At 36.5% G+C, this 21,589-nt stretch overlaps 2 protein-coding genes across 2 annotated transcripts; both read right to left on the bottom strand.

The window, feature by feature from the left end:
* Positions 1 to 3,414: 3,414 nt before the first annotated feature.
* On the bottom strand, positions 3,415 to 10,105 carry LOC113229109 (apolipoprotein D-like). Its single transcript, XM_026462602.1, has 4 exons — positions 9,937 to 10,105; positions 9,087 to 9,282; positions 7,381 to 7,479; positions 3,415 to 3,676 (listed from the first exon to the last, which is right to left on the bottom strand). Exons 1-4 carry the CDS (start codon positions 10,048 to 10,050, stop codon positions 3,546 to 3,548), a joined length of 540 nt encoding a protein of 179 aa, XP_026318387.1. The 5' UTR covers positions 10,051 to 10,105; the 3' UTR covers positions 3,415 to 3,545.
* Positions 10,106 to 11,904: 1,799 nt separating this feature from the next.
* On the bottom strand, positions 11,905 to 18,315 carry LOC113229107. Its single transcript, XM_026462600.1, has 4 exons — positions 18,137 to 18,315; positions 15,773 to 15,968; positions 14,362 to 14,460; positions 11,905 to 12,174 (listed from the first exon to the last, which is right to left on the bottom strand). Exons 1-4 carry the CDS (start codon positions 18,254 to 18,256, stop codon positions 12,044 to 12,046), a joined length of 546 nt encoding a protein of 181 aa, XP_026318385.1. The 5' UTR covers positions 18,257 to 18,315; the 3' UTR covers positions 11,905 to 12,043.
* Positions 18,316 to 21,589: the final 3,274 nt, after the last annotated feature.

The raw sequence follows: 21,589 nt of genomic DNA, 5'->3' as shown, positions 1-21,589 counted from the left end.
AGACCACTCGAATCGAGCGTTCGCTCAAGAAATCCGAGATTCAATTGCAAAGGTCAGTGGGAAGCCTATAAGAGGGAAGCTTACTTAAAAGGCTTGCGTGCCAGACCCTGTCAGACGTTAGAAATGTCCAAAGACACTGCAAGAGCTTCGCCTTGTTTTTCTACAGCCTCGCTCCATATGTCACAGGCATACACAAGAAGATCCCCAGTAGATCGCCCTCGATCCAATGTTGCCATTATATGGCAACATTGGTTAGTTGTTTATAATTTGTTACAAGAAGCCTCTTGATGGGAATGTTGACCAGTGCTGTCAGTTTTGTATTGAGAGAAACTGGATGGCTGTTTGTACTATTGAAAAGGGTGGTAATAAATGCTCCGAAGAGTAAATAAAAAATTTAATTATTGAAATTACGAATAGTACCGCGTTATTTACTAAGCTACCGGAATATTTTGTGCAAATAAAAATACGCAAACAACCTAATGAAATACTGAAAGTTCGGAAATATCCTACTGTTGAATACTACTCTACCAACTTAATTCATATGTTACCGAAAACTTTAGCCATTTTTTTCGTAAATCACCTATTATAAATATAAAAGCGACTTTATGTTTCATAAATTTTGTTGCCTCTTAAATTGTCATATTGAAATACTATTAGTGACAACGTAGGAAATACATACATCATCATAATTGTGATATGAACAAGTTCTTGATTGTTTCCAAAAAAATATGATTCATTTTGTCGGTATATTCTGTGTTTATTTTTCAGTAACTAACTCATATTAACGCCGCTTGGTTACTATTACAGTTAGCCACAGTTAGCCAATTTCGATTGCTTTTTTGGAACCTTTATTACCTATTTCCCCAGTGAAAAAAACCCATTTAAAGAAAATATACTTAGTATTGTTTCTATATAGTTCTACGTTTCTAGCAGTTATTTTCATTTCAAATTATAAATGCATAATTGTAAGATGTCAGTGATACTCTGGTTGCGGGATACCTACACACACTAGTTGCGGCAGACACACGAAGTCGCGGGACGATTCCCGATGCGACCCGTTTGGAAAGTGAACTTTTCAAAATTGTGTCCGACCTTGATGTTCTGTGTAGTACCGTAGTATAACGAAACAAGTATGGCAACTTCATACAAAGGTAGGAGCGCACACATTCGCATAAAATCACGGTGTACTCTATCTACGCGCTGTTTATTATAGAATTGAAGCGGTCCCTTGGTGTGTAAAAAAATATATCAAACAGTGAACGTGCTTTATTGATTTTTTGTGACAAGAGTGTTTCAAATTCAGATTTGTTTATTTTTACTCCGTAATCACACTCCATAACCAAGGTACCTTTCCGCTATGCTAATATAAATACGAAAGTACTGCACTATCGTGTCAAACCAAAGCACTGCAAGCCTGTTTTTAATTACAGTGTTTTATAATTTCACAACAATAACAATATTTCGGCTGTTATCAAGGGAAAATATGTTTATTTGTTTTTCGACAGAAATAGCTCATTTTCCAAAGTAAAATCATAATGGCTAGATATAGATTTCTTTAATATGTAATGTACGATGTAAATTCAATGTATCTTTTAATGTTATTAATCTCAAAAAACCGAAAAATCCTTTACACAGGTGTTTCTCAAAATGCTGTTATTGCTATTACGTATAGTGTTTTAGTTTGACATGTAGGTACAATGTAACAACCTTACGCTCTGAAGCAAGTGTAGGCCACAAACTAATAAGATATTGGTGTAGGCGTTTAACAGGCAGGAGTTGCCCTACTTCCTCTTATTATACTATGGTAATACCTCATATAATATAATACTATAGTAGTAGAAGTTAGTTTAAATTCATTGATGCTCATAGCACAGAGAATTCATTTATTCATGCATTTATACACATAATACAACTTACACTAACAGTAACTACAACTAAACATTATACGTCATAGTCAATATAGAGTTGAGTCAATCACCACCCAAAAGCAAGCTGCAAAATTTCGATCACAGACTAGCTTCGGTGATCGCTTCCAAGTAATAAACACCCAATGTTAAAAATATCGATTGAGGGTTACTGAAAACGTCAGTATCATTAATACCATTTAAAATAGAGTTGCCACGAATATTTGACTACTATTCGGTATTCGGCCTATTTGGCCACTTTTTTAATATTCGGTATTCGGCCGAATACCTTTCAACTTTTCTCCACATCCTCATCATTTTGCATATTATCTGTAGCGACTCCTTCAAAACAGGTCCAGAAACTGTCGCGTATTGATTCCATCGTTTTGTCATTTTTCAACCCCCGTTACTTCCGCAGGCATCGCAACGAGAAAGGTCGTAACAGGTCGCGCGTGAAATGGACAGATCTTAAGCCGAACATTCGGCTCTTCGGCCGAGAGCGTAGCAAAATATTCGATATTCGGCCAAATCACTACATAAACAATATTTAAAAAGTAATTACAACATTTGAAAATGGAACTCTTTGGCCGTAGAATACAGTATGTTTTATCTGACTGTCACTTGTTTTTACATTGTGGAGTCATTTTAGAAATTGGTTGTCTACATCACCATGGATTTAACTCGTGTATGATTTCGTAGTATAATTTTCTACGACTTTAAGTGTAATTTGACAGCATTTATAGTATTTTTTTCTTATTTATTCCGGAAACTTATAGTGCGCCACACGTAATCGTGGCCTTTTTTTAAATAAAATCAGCATCTCTAATTTAAAGATTCTAACAAGACTAGAGCCTCGTAGAATGGTATCCGCCTTAGTGCCTCCGTGTGAATTAGGTGTATGTAGAACGAACAGAGGGTGTCGACACTGGCATAGAACGTACCGTGGTGGGAATGAATGAGAATTTCCCGGCTTGAGTTCAGACAATTGGTGAAATTGTCTAGTGCACTATTATCATTATTGTTATGTTTTGTTGACATTTATATAAATATAAATTCATTGATTCCTTATAAATTTTAACTATTGATAAAGTAATTGCCAATTAGTTTGTCTGTGTTAAATGAGTTAGTCAAAGGGCTTGTTTACAGGATTGATGTGGTATTTATCGAACAAGTTCAGTGACAATAGACTGTTCTGTAAATTTTAATTAAAGCAATTAACAGTATACAGTTCAAACGTTACGATTCATTGAACATGTTTACTCCGTTGTCGCATCAGACATAGCAGTGGACTTTGACCTCGTGAAAAGTGTGAAAAAGGGCCAGTGGGACGTATTATTTATTAAAATTATTAGGTGTAGTAAAAAAAACACATTTTTTAAGTTACAGACACATATTTAATATACCGTCGAGCACATGGTACGTAGTTAGGGAGATGCCACACGGGACCACATGGCGTCGTCGCAACTGCGTTGATTTCAACGGCCTGAGTGCCACACGAACTGTTCCGTCCGTACCACATGTTGTATGCAATAGAAAGCATGTTAAACATGTGCCAATATATTGTTCGAAACTACTGACTATACGTCTTTTCATTGCTGACTAATTCAACAGCTGCATAAATGAACATATAAAATCACGGAATTAGCAGTTGGCTTGGACGGTATAATGCCAATTGGCCTGCAACAGGTCTTTGTTACCGATGAGGGCTTGTTCGATGGATGACTGTACTGTTTCGGACAGCTGCTTCGTCTTGCTCAGAATCCAGCCCCAAACTGCACAAAAAAATACACGAAAACATTAAACTTTTTCGTCAATTATAGTTCTAGTTAAGTTTATTGATTTTTCATTATCATGATATTCAATTATTTTTGGTGACATTACTCCACTTGTATGTAGACTGGATTCGAACCGACGTCGTCTAGCAAACCGTGTCTGACGCTATGCCAACTAAGTCACGAACCGACCTTGCCGAACCGACTTTACGAATTTTTCTACGTGCTTGTTGCAAATTTTCGTTTTGGATTTTTAACGTTTCTTTCTTTCAACAATTTTACAAACAACGAAAAGTTTTATATGCAACTTTATTATAAGTAGCAGTACAACTCCTTGTGAAAGAGGTCGTCCTAATTATTATTATAATAAAAAAACCGACCTCAAGAGTTTGCTTATCGGTTTTTTTAATGGAATTACATCTATTTGCCAAGTTTTATAGAAATCAGTTATCGGAAAGTGCGTGAAACCGGATTCATACCCTAGTTTTCCATCCTTAGAGGTGTAACATTTTCAACTAGTATTATAATATACTAGTTGATAATATACAACACTCTCTCTTTATCCACAGCGATCTCAGACCAATCACTCAAGATCTCTTACTAAATATAAAAGTACCTTAATTATGCAGCTCATTGTGAAAGAGTTCGTCTGAAAAAATACTGCCACTAAACCTATATTTGTTGCCAAGCAGTAATGACTGCGAAATATAGGTTACTGCGCATTACCGTGTTTCGGTTTTGAAGGGTTAAGGGTACTGGTGAAATTACAGGCACATGGGACTTGTCAACTTACGTCTCAGGATGGGGGGCGAAGTGGCAGTGCCCCTCAGATCTTTGCGATTTAAAGCTTTGAACAGCACTGCGACAGTCATGGACAGGCGCGTAGCTTACCATCAGGCGCACGACTTGATCGTCCCGTCACTTGGTATTATAAACAAAAATCATTGTCACCATCAACCCATTCATTCTTCCCACAGTTGCAATGCGGGTTGGGGACTTCACAGGTTTTCCGAAGGTTGTGAACCTTCTCCGACGTGCTGGTTTCATGATCTTTTCCTTCACCATAAAACTCATGGCAAAGTTCAAATTAAATTCATTTTTTTATCTTTATTTATTTAAGGATTTTGATCGTCAGCCCCATTAGCAAAACGGTACATCAAGAAAACACTTAATAAAATCCAGACTGATCAAAATGCTACCTAACCAAACATGTTTAAGAATCTCCGAGGCACTACATGCTGGCTCAACAAAACAGATTGAAACTACCCAACATTTAATGTGTGGAAACCAGCCTGTGCAAATAACTGCGCCCTGATAGGTTCCATCCGAACACACTCCACGAGCAAATGATGTACATCCTCAGGAATCCCACACACTTCGCAATTCGGTGAGTTCACCCTCCGCATCAAATACAAAAATTTGTTTAATGGAACGTGTCCGGATCGAAACCTATGCGCGCTGACAATTTGACCCCTGCTTAACTTAACATGGTCAAACCAAGGGACACGAGGAGGCTCACTTGCATGGTCTTGTACCAGATTCCTTTTTCCTGGGACTTCATATCAAAATGTTCCTTCCAACGAGAATGGAACTTACTTATATAGCTTGCAACCACTTTTGAGAAGTCAGGCACAATGTCAACTTCAGGCCCCTCTGAAGCAGCCGCAGTGGCTAACCGGTCCGGTTCCTCATTCCCTAGCAAGTCATTGCAACCTCAAGCATCATCTCAACCCACCAGCGTAACATTATTTGTTTGTTGTAAAATTTTGTAAGCCAATGAAACACACCGTTTGCCATAAGTAGACCGAGCTATATGTTGAATGGCACTTTTATTACCAGTCATGATTACCACGTTTTGACAAATTAATGTCTCCACATACGACAACGCCTCAGATATTGCATATAACTCTGCCGACATTATTGTTATGCTAGACGTAATTTTAAAACCTGCCCTCTTATTATTAAGTGGGTCAAAAAGTTGCCCCTATATTATCACCGCACTTAGAGTCATAAGTAAATATTTTAAACCAACCCGAATACTTTTCTAGCAATTCTAATTACATTCATGAGAAGAATATCACTATTATAAATATGTTTAGCATGAGAAATACAATCCAACGTATAGGATAGTACATTATCTAACTCAATTTTTGACATCCATATACTTAAACATAGGCAAAGGATATGAAGAGACAATGTGCTCATCGGTAACTTCCTCGCTTACTGCACCCAAACACGGCTTTTTTTCGTATTCCAGTAGCTACGCCGACAATGGGTTTCTAACTCACGAATCGTATCGCACTGCTATTACAATAGTGTTGTAACTCAAAATATGTGAAATTTAATATTATATCGTTACTGAACGTAAAATTTGATTCTCCACACTTCAAAAAAAGATATCTACTTAACTCAAAAAGAGACACACTTTATGTGAGCTAGTTCTGGCCAAAATAATCCTAATTAAAAAACATAAAATTACTTTTTCCATTTTATTTTAAAAATACATTTGAGAAATTGTTTATGTGTCTATAATAAACTATAACATATAAATTTTAATGATTTTTTTGCGGGAAGTGAGTAATTCGTTTTTCTCTTTTTGAGTTAATACACTATTGTATTAACAGTGCGATATACTAACTGTTAAATTATTGCCAAAGGAATGTGCTTTTAAGTAAAACTTAGTTTCCAAAAATTGCCTTCTGGTATATAACGGCTGTATACAAAGTTCGCTCTCCATTACATGAAATAGAGTCAACGATGTTCAAATTCTTCTGCATAATTTTTTTATGAGTTTCTCGGTCGGCTATACATTTCTTTAATTCGTAGTAGAATGGATTTTGCTTGTTATTTTCAGCATAAACACGTCCATTTTAGCACTTGTTTGTCATATAAATAACAAACATAATCCATTCTACTACGAATTAAAGAAATGTATAGCCGACCGAGAAACCCATAAAAAAATAATGTAGAAGTATTTGAACATCGTTGACTCTATTTCGTTTTTAATAAACATAAGTGAAATTTTGTTAATATTAGCGGCGATCTTATTATTCTTTGACATTGATAGGTAATATTAAATTTGATTTGAAATTTATATATTTATGAGTTTCTTCGGGCTTAATTAATACAACACAGCCTTTATTTTTGTAAGCAACACCGAACTTACACGGAAATAGTAACGTTTAATTGTATACCTTTCTGAGGTTCAGCAAACAATTAAGTGTTTTATTTTGCTGGTAGTTTTGCGAGTCATTTGGAAAGTTATTAGGTATTTTGATTTATACCAAGTTTTTCCTGTACAAATTCGCCCAAAAGAAGTGTTATAACGCCTTCTGGCGGCAATGTAAAAAATCCTTGCTTCGGCGGCACCCGCCGCTACTCCCCGCTAGTAAGAAGAAAGCGACCCCATATGGCGCGTGTAATTGTTCTATCGCTATGATTCCGTTCGTAATCATGTTTTTCCTGTAATTAATGGTGTTTATAAGTAAATAACGTTGTAATGACCCTAATGTCTTAATTTCCTTTTCTAATTAATGTGGCTTAGAAAAAGAAATTAAGACATCAGGAAAGCTGTTTCAGAAACACCCATCGCGGTATTTTGTAGTGGACAATCATCATCGTGATCAACTCATTATACTTCCACTGTTGAGCACCGGACTCCTCTAAGACAAGTGTTGGGAACTTTATACGCCCAATTTCCTCACCATATTTCGTGCTAGTATTCGGCACATCTTTGCAGCTGTAAATCAATATGTAGTTCCTCTTGTCCGTCGCCAGCGCGTAGTTGGTGTATTTGAGTTCACCTGGAAGCAACGTTGTATTTATTACGCTGTATTTATTGTAAATATTCTGCAAGAAAATCACTGTTGAACAAGGGTTTGTCGAAAGATAAGGTGTATTATATTGCCTAAAGACCTGTAGACTGGTCACGCTACATGCGAAGTGAGTGGTACGGGACACTGGTATATGGGACATTATTGGGCCTTATTTGGTGAAATTACAGGCTCCAGGGACTTGTCAACTTAATTCGCATGGTGACGGGCGCAGTGGCGGTGCCCCTCAGATCTTTGCGATTTAAAGCTCTGAGTGGCACTGCAACTGTTATGGACAGGCGTGCTTGATATGATTGATGATATGATGATGCAGCTTTTGTTCGGTATTTTACTTTTATTGTGGTGGTGCAGAACACGAAAGATTTTACATTTTAACATAGCAATAACTCAAAAAGGCTCGCTGATCTCAAACCGCGCAAATGCGCAGGTTGTAAGTGGTATTGTGATAGAGTAAAACACAGGATATTCTATTACACAAAAACGTTTTATAGCCACAGCAACATCGTAACATAACTCACGATATTTCTTTTGAACACCGCTTGTTATGTCTTCGCAATTCGCTGGGTGTCTCTTTTTATATCCCAGTTATAATACAATACGTAACACTTTTCGAGACTTCGTATGTTTTCACGACACAATCACACGTTAAGAACAACTCTATGTTACTAAAGCAGACAACACTGTTTATCTACTCGATTTAAAAAAGTCGGCGATCCGTTAATAGCGAAATACTGTATAGTTGAAAAAAAGTATCAACTCGTCTGAGTCCTTTTGCTGGCCATGGACAACAATCTCGTATGACAGGGTATCAGCTTTACGCAATGGGTCTTCTTTAACCCCAATTACCAACAGTAGCGCTCCTTCTAAAAGATTTCGTCCAAGGAAATGATGCCACGATACCACGATTTCTGCTGCAAACATTGACTTACAAATAAATGGACGACGGGTCTAATACAAAAACCACGAAAAAAATGTCCCAAGTCAACCTATTTAAACGTAGTGACATGTAAAGGATATGAAAAAGCTAAAACGTTGAATTTAAATTGTAATGTCATCGCAGTACTGTCTAATTTTGCTTGCTTCGCTGTCAGTCGAACAAACGAAGACTAAAGCGTGAATGACGCTCTGTATACGATTTTAACACCCTATAAGTTCGGACACTTTTTAGCGCGGACCCGACGTCCATATAATTGTAAGTCAATACTGCAAAGCAGTAATTTGAGCAGCAGTATAGCTGCTGGTGAAAGTACAGACAAATGGGATTTTTCAACCTCATGTCTCGGGGTGATGGACGCAGTGGCAGTGCTGCTCAAATTTTGCGATTTAAAGCTGCCATGGACAGACGTGTTGCTTACCACCGGGCACACGAAATGGTCATTTGGACCGCAATCTAAATTCCGAATGATGTAAAGATTAGGAACACAGTACATTGGACTAATCTATAATGTTGCAGCAACTTACAATATATGATTAAATTTGATTTTTTAAATATCTACTATAGTACATACATACGGTAGTCTATCTTACATTGACGTCCTTAAACGAGCAAAGCTCAATGTGTGTACCTCGACACTTACCGTAGTCAAAAACATAGGTATATTTGTCAATCTTCTTAATCGAACCAGACCAGGTCCTAACAGTCCCATTACTCAGGACCTCCCGGTTAGATACCGTACCGGTGGTGGTGATCGCGAAGCCAAGAGTGGTAGTGGAGCAATCCCCGTACTCGTCGGCGTTGATAACGCGGGCATATTGGTAGTAGGTACCTAGTATCTGATTAAAAAAATAAAGACTAATACAATAGAAATTAACCGACACGTCCTAAACAAAATACAACTAAACCCTCCGCGTTTGGACTCCGAATAATATGTATAGTAACTGATAATGGGAGTTTATCGAGAAATGCAGAAGAGGTTCATCTTTAAAAAATATTCGAACTGAACGTATACGGAGATAATAGACCGTAACTAACAAAAAAATATTGTTACTACAACAATAAAAGTATATGGGCTGAGAGGAGTTTAGTTCCCAATAACAAAGTTTTTATTATAATTGTTAATACAAAGATTGAACACAAAGAAAAATTCCTTAGACCCGAGCGAACTTGAACCTGCGACCACGTGGTACCGTCCAGTTGCTCTTTCAACTGAGCTACAGGTCGATTTAGCAGGTCGAAGAAATTTTTCTATCTGTTATATCTTTGTATTGACTTTTTTCTGGCTTTCAATGTCATTTTTATTGAAACGCAAAGTTTTTATTGTCAAGCCTAACTTTGTCGCTGCAACACCACTTGAGATGCTCCAAAAAGGGGAGAAAACCTATGAAATTGTAGATAGGACGTTGATGCAACGATATTTTTTCTGAGTATATCATCTAAGCTATAGTTCATCGCTTCCGAACAATCATTAGCTTAAAACGAACACTTACCCCAGCAACGTCTATATTTTCTTGAGCCTGTTCCGGCTTCACGCATTTGCCGGAAACAATTGACTGACTTGCAGCGCTACTAACGAGAACAAAAACCAAAAATATGCGATGCATTTTTTACAACCCTTTTCTTATAAGAAATTAAAGGGCTTATTGTCAAAAATCTCAATTGCAAATGCGCCTGTTTCGCTAAGAAATTTAGAATCAGTGAATAAATAAAGGTCGCGGCATTAAATAGAACTTCGTTATCTCTCGAGAACTAATTATTTATCATATGCCTTTGTAAAGTAGTTACGGACTCTTATGATTGTTGTTTGTTTGTTCCAATTTTATGTTTTAAGAGGTTTTTTCAATAGCGTACCGGATGTATGCACTTGACATCAATTATTATTCTTGAGTTGTTTCTATCCAGAGAAAGATATAGACTACGATAATGGCCGTAGTGATACATACAGAGAAAGGTATCTGAGGTGATTTGGGCATATGACTCCGATGAAAGTCTACTTTAATTCACCCTCGAGATGAAATCGAGAATGTTCTTAAAAATAAGACTAGGAGGACTTGTAACTAAAAGGTCGATTGCAAGTGAAGTCCAATCAGAATCTAATGCGCATGATTATTACGTGTGTAAGTTGCTGTACCCTTTTCCACTTTCAGTTGTGGTTGCGGTTGGTCACACTAGACAACATTACTTATAATGTTAATAAGTTCAACTTTCGAAACAATATGCACAACTTTAGGTCGAAATCGAGGATGTATGAAAACATTTGTTTGGAATAAAACTATTAAAGATCTCGTAATAAGTAAACACTTATTACGAGATCTTTACAATTTTTAAAATTGGGCCACATTAAATTTAAAAGTATTTGCGTGTAGAGTGATCTCGTCTAACTATTATCATCATCAACCTATTGCACGTCCGACGGCTGAGCACGGGTCTCTTCTCATATTGACATTGGGTTAATGGGTTTGGGGTTTGGGGATTTAACACGTTTTCCAAGGATTATTATTACTAGAACCAGCTTAAGGTACTCGCCGATTATCGCTCAGGGTGTGCCAGATATACAAGAAAGGAACGGTACGTCACGCGGGGAGACTCCTCTCGTGGGGTGCACATAGGTAATGAAACTATTTTTTGGGTTCTAAATGGTATAGATATGTTTGTTTTTCACCCGTCAACAGTCGGGTAAAGACCAGCCATATTGCCTTATGTGTTACAGACAAGATCGAAAAAGTCCTCAACTGTGCGTCTATCTATACCTATTTCAAGCCACTGAGGAAGGTTTTTCAGTTCCTGAGACTCGCGGAATCTCCTTACAGAATGCAGGAGCTTATAAGCTTGACTGCGAGTGCAACCTCTCTTATTGGACAAACGAAGCGAAGAATTTGTACGCGCGTCAAAGAACATATAGCTGATTTCAAACAGCGTCGCGTAAAAAGTATGCAGTCTGCGACCACATCATGGATAAACTTACACATTCAATTAAGTTCGACAAACCCCAGATTCTCGCAAAACAAGTCCGTTTTCTACTCAGGATGCTGCAGGAGACCATCGAAATTAAAAACATCCTAATTTCAACAAGAAAGAGGGTTTCTCCGTTACACCAGTTTGGGATCCAGTATTTCCTCTGATGAATAAATCTCGAATAAACATAAGATAACAATATAACCTAATGTTTTAATTTGACTGTATTAATTAATAATAAATTTAATTTAATAACAATTCTGTTATTTTGGTATTTAAGTAACAAATTTTGGAACAATAGTAAAAAATAGGGTGATTTGCAATTAAATATTAATTAGACATAACTGGTTGATGACTGTACCATCTCAGTCAGCCGTGACCATGGGACATGTAAAGCGCCCGAAACGTTGTTTTGTTTAAAAAAAACAACTAGATCCGAAAAAATAGTTTCATTTCCTATTAAATATGTAAGTATCACCTAAATAAAAGAACGCAATAATGAATACCCATTTATTACATCTAGTTACAAACGGCCAATTTTTTAATACTGCTCATGTGCAACAATAGTATTCAAAATTTCCAACTTCCACTGACAAAAAGCAAGTCGATCAACATATTGCGCATGACATACACAAAGTCGATTTAACAGTTTTGGTTGGTGTGATGCCAATTCGCCTCTAGTCCCATATCGGGGTTTTCCGCGAGAACTTGCCTGAAGGCATTCGCTGCTCTGTCGGACAGTCTCTTCGTTCTGCTCAACACCCATCCCACAACTGTACATGAAAGTAACAAATAAATAAATAAAGCAATAATAAATAAATAAATAATTTTGTCAACACATTAGAGAACTAAATGATAACGTGCATTTTTTTTAACACCTTACCTTTTTCTGCCACCAAACAGTTATGTAAGCATTACTCTGTTCCAGTTTCGAAGGGTAAGAGTGCTGGTGACATTACAGGCACATGGGACTAAGTTGACAAACTTATGTCTTAGGGTGACTGGCGCAGTGGCAGTGCCCATAAGATCTTTGCGATTTAAAGCTCTGAATGGCACTGCAACTGTTATGAGTAGGTGTGTCGCTTACCACCTTGACTTATTCGTCCCCATCGAGTATATAACAAGAAATAGAGACGAAATAAGGGCCATGTATTCCTGGTAACTCATCAGCGATATAACACTTATAAACATCAACTCTCGTGTGCACTGAAATATAGAAGCGCCAACAAGTGACCTGTGTGTGGTACGTCTCCTTATATTCCAAAAATATTCTGTATTTGTTGTATTAAAGATAATTTCTCTAACAATGGCTTGCTGTTTCATTCGGTGGTGTGGGGACAGAACAGAATAGGAACAGCAAAACATCTAATTATAAAACAAACGGAAACAATTTTCATCGGTAATTAAATATTAAATATGTATATAATATTTTGCAATTTTCATCCATTATAGCAAAGCTCAATTTAACTGGTCGATTTGAAGTGAAACAATTGACGACACCCGTCAATTGTTTCGAACTCGGGCTAGCCAATCGGAGCGCAGTTGTCACAGCAATGATATGGCAGAATAGTTTTCAAACAAATTGAATGACATTTCGTCTCTATTTCTGGTTATATACTCGATGTTCGTCGCATTACTTGCTATTATATAAAAATAAAAAAATTAAATAAAAAAACTTGACCGCCAAAATGTATCAGAGTCCATACAAAATTAATCAAATTAACAAATAATAATGTAATAATGAATCTTCAATCTCATTCAATCTCCTTCCGCATCTCATTACTTATATATTTCTTGTGTATTATATACATATAGATGTTTATAGATTGTGTATATGAATCATTGACTTACAAATAAATGGACGACGGGTCTAATACAAAAACCACGAAAAAAATGTCCCAAGTCAACCTATTCGAAATTTAAATTGTTATGTCATCGCAGTATCGCGCTGTCCGTAGAACAAATGAAGACTAAAGCGGAGTGTCGCGCTCTGTATACGATTTTAGCGCCTTACAAGTGCGGACACTTTTTAGCGCGGACCCGACGTCCATGTAATTGAAAGTCAATGATATGAATATAATATACTCATGGACATATTTAGAGTTACATTTCCACATTCATGTGTATTTCCTGAATGCTATAACTTGGGCGTTTTCAAGGCAATAGTGACTAGGCATTATTTAGGTGTGCGTGTACCATTATCGACCTCATCGCCAATTTCAATCAAGTGAGATGGTGATCAAATGCACACTTATATTTTGAAAACAGAGGAACGCAACAAAAACGTCGAATTATGATAACAATATTCATATGAAACACTGGCCACATAGTGTACCAGAACGTTTCATCGAAATCAAAAGATGATTGAAGTTATTCGGCCAGTGCTTCATTATGAACATGGTTATCATGATTCAGCCTTATTTTATTTATTCAGCCTCTAAATATATTATGTTCTTGAGCGAGTCAGTCATGTCTTATTATGTTACATATTGTATGTAAGTTTATGTGTGTAAATTATGAATCATTCAACAAAGTTATTTGTTTCGGCTTAGTATAGAAAACCTAGATTTGATACATAATGAGCATAGTGCAGCATTTGATGTATATTCGAGCTCATTAAACTTACTTATGTTTACGTCGTTTTCCATTTATAATTAATTATAATTCTAATATTATTATTAAAATTTTCAATTTAAATATAATGAAATCTATGTAAAATGTCAATTTGTTCTCGACGTAATGACTCGAAGCGACAACATATACAAACACACACACGCGCGCGAGAGCGCGCGCGCGCATTTACTTTTGTTATTTTTTATGTTTTTCTCTTTTCATTTCATTTTGTTACTAAAAACCGCATAAATATTCTATTACTCGTATTTATTGCTTTACTTCCAGCGAGAGAGGCGTAGCCTAAAGCGAGGACAAATAAATAAAAAATAAATGAATAATTCTCTCACCCTTTTTCATGTTGCTATTGGGTATATTCTCGCAACTATATAGAATTAAATGACTCCTGCCGTCCATCGCCATCACGTAGGAGGAGAATTTTACATTGCCTGAAAAAGACCATGTCACTCTGCTGTCAATACAGCGCCGAGCGCTTTTGTCACAGACATCAACACACTATGTGAGGTATTGCCGTCAAAGCCTACTATAGAAACAGCTTTTAATTAGTCGATAATGCAGTTGAGATCGAACTCTTAATTGTTATTAGAGAGCTCAATCTCCAGCACAGACCTTAAAGGTGACTTGTGTCACCTTCACAAGACCTCGAGTGTTGAGAACCGTTCAGTGGCAGTAGAGCTCCCTATACGGGAGTTGTCAACTTTATATACCATAAAAAAAATCAAGTCACATGCAATTCCCGTCTACATATGGTTGAACGTTAAGGCTCAATTCACACTGGCGCAGAGTCGAAGCGTCGCGACGCGTCATGTTTTTCGCCTATAGCGTAGTAATCTCTATTTTCCCATAATTATGGTACAAATTTGTGTTATGCAAATATGGAATCGCATCGATGCGCCTTAGGCGCGTTCCTTGCGTGCTTTGGGGCGTAAGACTCCGACCGCACTGTGGTCCGGGCGCGCTAATGCGAGCGGCGTCGCGCGTTGTAGTTGAAAAATAGGACGCGACGCGACGCTTCCATTCTGCGCCAGTATGAGTTGAGCCTAACGCAAGCAGAAAACTTCTTACTTTCTTAATTAACTACATTAGTATAGTGCGTAAATGAAGAAAGTCATAAGTTTTCTTTCTTTTCGCAATTAGTTGCGAAATAATGATCTGTTTCTTTTATATTATTTTTAATCAATCTTTATAGGAAACTAAGCTATTTTTCCGGAACCAAATCGCGTATATTTGTTTCTTTTTTCAAACAAACCAACGTTTCGGAAATTTTAGTTGTAATGGTCACGGCTGATTGGTTCATTCATCAACCAGTTACGTGCAGTTACGGTATTGAAATTAAGAAACAACCTAATTTCAACAGGGAAGATGGTTTCTCCGTACCATCAGTTTGGGATCCGGTATTTCCTCTAATGAAAAATCCCAAACAGACAAAAGACAGCAGTACTCATTTATATGTTTTAATTTATTCTAATTTTCATGATTAATTATTCATAAATAATTTTTATAAAATTCAAGATATTAAAGTAAAATCACTTGTAAAACGTATATGTAGCGTAAACTGGAATGTACTTTAGAAAATTTAAAAATAAGGTATTTAAAAAATACAAGTATAGTGACTAAAAGTAATGTTGAAATGCGATTGCAGACAGTAGTTCTCCAAACTATATTCTTATATAGTTCTCTGTACTGCCTGTGGGACTTAAGAAAACCTGGATGTCAGACTTTAGTATCATTTTTACTCACCATAGTCGAAAAGAACGTGAAAATCGTCGGTCTTGTATATCAAACCATTCCACCTTCGGATTTGGCCGTTAGGTAGTTTCTCCGCATTGGAGATGGTGCCGGCAGACTCGTCCCTCATACCCAGGACTACTGTGGTACAGTCTCCTTGCTCTTGGGGGTGCGGGATGCGTGCATATTCGTAAAAAACACCCATGAGCTGTGGTGAGAAATCATCTTATAAGCCTATTACTGTCAATTGGTAAACACATGACAGCTTTGCCATTATCACCGTATTTGGTAAACAAGTTTTATTGAAATGGGTTACCGGAAAGTGCGCGAATTCATACCCTGGTTTGCTGCCCTTAGAGATGGAACATTTTCTTCAATTGTGATGGGACCAACCAAGGACCAACACTCTTTCTAACAAAAAAAGAATCATCAAAATCGGTTCACAGATTATCGCGTAACATACAATCCGATTGAGAACCTCCTCCATTTTTTGAAGTCAGTTAAAAAAGAACTAAAAATGTTTACAGATGAAACATTAAAAAAGTAGCTAATCTTGTGAAGTCTGTCAAAAAATGTCACGTGAATTCTGTTTTATCTAAGCGGGACATTATTTTGGAGCTAGCGGGACACGAAGCAAAAGCGGGACTATCCCGATCAACGCGGGACTTATGGGTACGTTGTTTTTGTGAGCTATGCGCCTGTCCATAACAGTTGCAGTGCCACTCACGAGCTTTAAATCGCAAATATCGGGGCACTGTCACCCTAAGACATAACTTGACAAGTCCCATGTGCCTGTAATTTCACCACCTCCCTTACCCTTCAAAACCGGAACGCAGTAATGCTGACATTACTGCTTAGCGGCAGAAATAGGTAAGGTGGCAGTACTTCCCTGGACGAACTCTTTCACAATGGGCTCTACTGCTACCAAAATATATAACATACTCAAGATAAAATACACGAAAGGTAAAGCTAGTAGAACTATTGCCATTCTATTAACAGATTCAGTCTCGGAATTAGAGGTCGTGACAAAACCCACTATGGGTGTTTTTAAACCGACTAGAAATCGCATTAAAGATTCAATTGATGGATTTTGCTTCTACACCTCCACCAAATATATCCTTAATTCCCTTTCAACATCACGTTAGAGATGATATACTCTACATAATGTAACAAAAATATCCTGCCAAATTTGGAGTTGAAGATTGTATTTATAATGTTATCAAACAAGCAAAAACTACATCTTTTCTTCTTTAATATAGAAAATCATTGTGACTGACTCTATCTGTAGCTCAGTTGGTAAGTGGTAGCCTCGGTTTGGCAAACAGACGTTGGTTCGAGTGAAGGAATTTTTATTTGTGTTTGTTCGTTCTTATTATGTTAATATTCTATAATTCAACACTTTATTACTTTACACACACACGCGATACACACCTAGATATTTTACTTTGAGATATAAAAATTAAAAGAAAAACTTACTACAAGTTATGATTGAATAATTTTGGTTTTGAGATATAAAAATTAAATTATAAGTTAAAAATGTGCACATGTTACTATGGAAGAGCCGTGCGTTCTGATGCAGGCTTTATAAGGAGGTACCAGCCTCTGTTAATGTTAAGATGAATAAAGCAATATTTATATAATGAATAAAGATGTGGAGCAATTACACCAAAAAAGCCTACAGTGCCCTGCGAGTCCAATTCAACAATGCCCTAAGGGAACTGATGGGGTGGCCTCGATACTGTAGTGCCTCTGGGATGTTCACGGGGGCTAGAAACGACGGTTTTCAGGCCATCATTCGGAAAAGAGTGGCTTCCCTGCTGGCCAGAGTGAGGGGCAGTACCAACAGTCTTCTTCGAGTGATAGCAGAGAGGATGGACAGCCCAATCCTTAAACATTGGATGTCCATTCATGTAAATGAAAATGAAAATTTTGCATTATACTAACATAGTTATTTAAGTTCCTACTAACATTATATGGACATGTTCTGAAATAAATTCTTTCATTCATTCACTCATTAAAAGCATTTTTATTTTTGTTTTATTTTCACTGTTATTTTGTCTTTTTATCTTTCACAAAATATTTAATTAACACAATTGCACTGCCGTATAAATAAACTATTTATTTCGTTCTTAAAATCAATTATTTCAATTAAATTTTATTATCTTAAAGAACAACTTTTATTTATTATTACTTTATTTGGATTGGCTTATATACTTAAGAACTGCGTCTTACGAAATGTTGTTTTTTATTTATTAAGTGCAAACGTACGTGTAATCTGTTTAAAACAATTAACAAATCGAATTCATTTACGAACTAATACAAGTTTACCTCGTAGATTAAATAAATCTGCGACTCGGTAATCGCAAAGTCACTTACCCCCTCAATGTCGTGTCTGAACAGAGCAAGAGCTCTAGGCGGCTTGCTGCACACACCAGGAACTAGCGCCTGGCTTAAAACCCCATTTACCAAAACAAATAAAAAAAAGATACGATACATTTTGGAGTAATAGAATTTCTTTTATTTGGTCTGTTAAAAACGGCAAACTAATCTTTAGAAATAAATAACAGCAATCAAGTGACCAAATATATTAACTGCGTAAATCGTAAAACTTTCTATCGTGTAGTACGAGCACTTTAGCTTGTTGTTAATTTTCAATTTTCTATAATGAATTTTTCTTATAATGGTTTTTCATAATAACATGAAGGATTTGTACACTTAACATTACATATGGGTATGCCGCTGTATTCGAAATTTGATCCTAGTTGCACTTCCTGTATGGATTTCAACCACGGATAGAAAATACATAATTATACGGGTTATATTAAACAAGGTCAGTCTAATCACCAATTTAAACAATTATCTCTTCTTATTGGTACAATTGCGAGGTCACGTAATTAAAATCTGATTTCCAACACATCTTGGCTGAATAACTTCGTTGAACATTGTACGGGGCAATAATTTTATTGTTGTTTGTAATCACAATTTTCTTAATAGTCAGACAATTTAGATGCTAACTGTACCTAATGTTCTTCAAATCCCTTGTGATAGGAAATATAAAAATTATACACAAGATTTCATAACCTATAACATACACGCAATTACATAGATAACACAAAACCGTGTACAATTATGGGAAACATATTGTATAACCGGTAACATGCTACATATGAAAGCTACATAGGGAAATTAATATAAACATGCATACGAAATAAAAACATTGGCATTTAAGGACACAAAAGACTGTCGAAGCAAATAGCTAAACCCCCGCGAAGTCGTCAAGCCAAGTACAGACATGTAGAAATATAGAAATAACGTAAACTAAACTGGGCATAGGGAACCGAGATACCCGATAACGACGAGATCGATCGACATATTTATATTAGTCAAACAGTAATGTCGATTTAATAGTTAATATGTTGGTTGTGGAAACAATAAATTTTGTCATATTGTCACCGCTCTGCTGATAATCCTACTCAGGACAACCCGCATAAGTGCTAGGAGGCTTAAGCCCAGACAAAATGGAGTAATTTGCGCGTAGTCGAGATTATAAAAAATTTGTGTTGTGTTATATACGAAGTTTATGTTTAATTTGAATCCGTACAACTGTAGAACATTAATTACATTATAATTGTATGTCTGCAATGTTTTGTTTAGTGCTCCTCTAAATATGCTCATGGGTGTAGCTTGTTCGGTGTTTTGTTCAGCCAGTCAGTGGCGTCCGCAAATGCCAGCAGCCCGTTACATTACGTCACTTTTGCCACATCGATATAACCAGAAACAGAGATAAAATAAGCGCCATCCATCCTTGGCAACTCGTCAGGCCAATGGGCCTTACATCACTTTTGAAAATCAACTTTCGTTTCCTTTGAAATGACAAATTAGAAAGCTGAAATAGTGCAATGCCAACAACTGATCTGTATTTATTGTAATAAAGATAATATATCTAACTATGTATGTGGTGCTCTTCAATTACAAAACAAACTGAATCACGTTTCATCGGTAATTAAATATTAAATATGCAATTATTCAATTTTCGTCGATTTGAAGTGAAACAATTAATGACACCCTTCAATTGTTTCGAATTCGGGCAGGCCAATTGAAGCCCAGTCACCGTAATGATTTGGCAGAATAGTTTTCAAATAAATTTAATTAAATTTCGTCTCTATTTCTGGTATATACTCGTTTCGAATATATACTCGAATCTTTGCCACAATTAAAGTATATCGTCGTCTACTTACAACTTTAAAATTGCTAGTATGACATACACATCAAGCCATGTGAAAAGTAATTGTAAAATTATTATAATACGTAAAATTTCACTTCGTACATAAAAAAATATATATAATTTTAATTGGTTATAAAACGAAAATCATTAAATTAAAAACATTAAAATAATCAATGGATGTAATCAATATCACACACGGTCATATCGAGATAATTAATTTAAGTAAATAAATTCTTTATTTCCTTCACAATTGGCAACAACTGAAGGTGACTTAATAGTGGTTTATTACAGGATAATTTATAGATTCTGTAGCCTCAACTAGGACACCCTGTAATTAAATTTATTTTAATTATTTTTTGGGAAATGACTCCATAAGATCGAACACTTAGGAATATATCCATCGATCCGGCCGGATTCAAACCGACGTCTTCTAGCAAACCGCGACCTTACGAAGTTTTCATTGTGCTTGTAAGCGGATCTTTGTATTTTAGCACCATTACCCTTCAAAACCGGAACACAGTAATGCTGACATTACTGCTTGGTGGCAGAAATAGGTAAGGTGGCAGTATTTCCCTGGACGACTCTTTCACAAGGAGCTCTACCGCTTCTAAAAAATATAAACTAATCATTCATATTGTTCGTCACATAAAACGTATTGGTATTCTTTTTTACTTATGAAATCGCATACATATTATAAGTTATAGATATTATATATCACTATATATAACTTACATTATACTATTATAAGTTAAGAGTTTAACTTTCGTTCGATGTTTTAGTAAACACTTTAAGTAATTTATTTATTATGATTTTAATATTCCGCACAAGCTACGTAAGAAAGAATGGTGTAAAGGTTTATAAAACAAATGAAAACAACTTTAATATGGATGCTAAATAATACAAATAATGAGCATAACAAAGTGTGCGCTATGAAAGAAATGTATCCTTAACTCTTAGAGCATAAACCTTACATAGCTTGCTTACGTTGCATAGCTTGTTTATATGCGTCACAACAACGTCGCATTGTTTCCAGAAAATTGAGGCGATCCATTGCGCTTATTTTCCTCTTACTGGAATTTCTACGGCACTGGTTTCCAATTGGTCACTTAGCTTAAATACTATATATATATATATATATACTATTTAGGAACTAGACCACCACGTGTCGGCCCCAACACCGATGAAGGGACAAAGTGGAAAAAAACCTCCGCGCCTTCACGCAGAGAACTGGGAGAAGACCGCACAAGACAGGGCGCACTGGCGTCAACTCGTATCGGAGGCCAAGATCCACTTCGGGTCGCTGAGCCAACGGAATAAATAAGTAAATAATACATAGAAGACAGACGATCACCGATCCTCTCACTAAATCTCAAACATTCACCACATACATTGGGGTGCACGAAGGAGGCTCGATTCATTACTTGGACGTCTGGCGCGCCCTGGGCAACAATCGTCGAGCACTTTACGCCAATTGGCAAATCCATTCACCACGATGGCACAAATTACAGCGTTTGCCATCGATGCGATAAGAAGAAGACCACATAGATCTACTCGCAAAGACACCTCAGTCTAGTGCAATACGTGAATCGCATTAAATACTGCAG

The sequence above is a fragment of the Hyposmocoma kahamanoa genome, unplaced genomic scaffold, assembly GCF_003589595.1.
Source record: "Hyposmocoma kahamanoa isolate Upper Pololo Valley unplaced genomic scaffold, ASM358959v1 277, whole genome shotgun sequence".
NCBI lineage: Eukaryota > Metazoa > Arthropoda > Insecta > Lepidoptera > Cosmopterigidae > Hyposmocoma > Hyposmocoma kahamanoa.
This window is presented reverse-complemented; position numbering and strand designations above follow the sequence as displayed.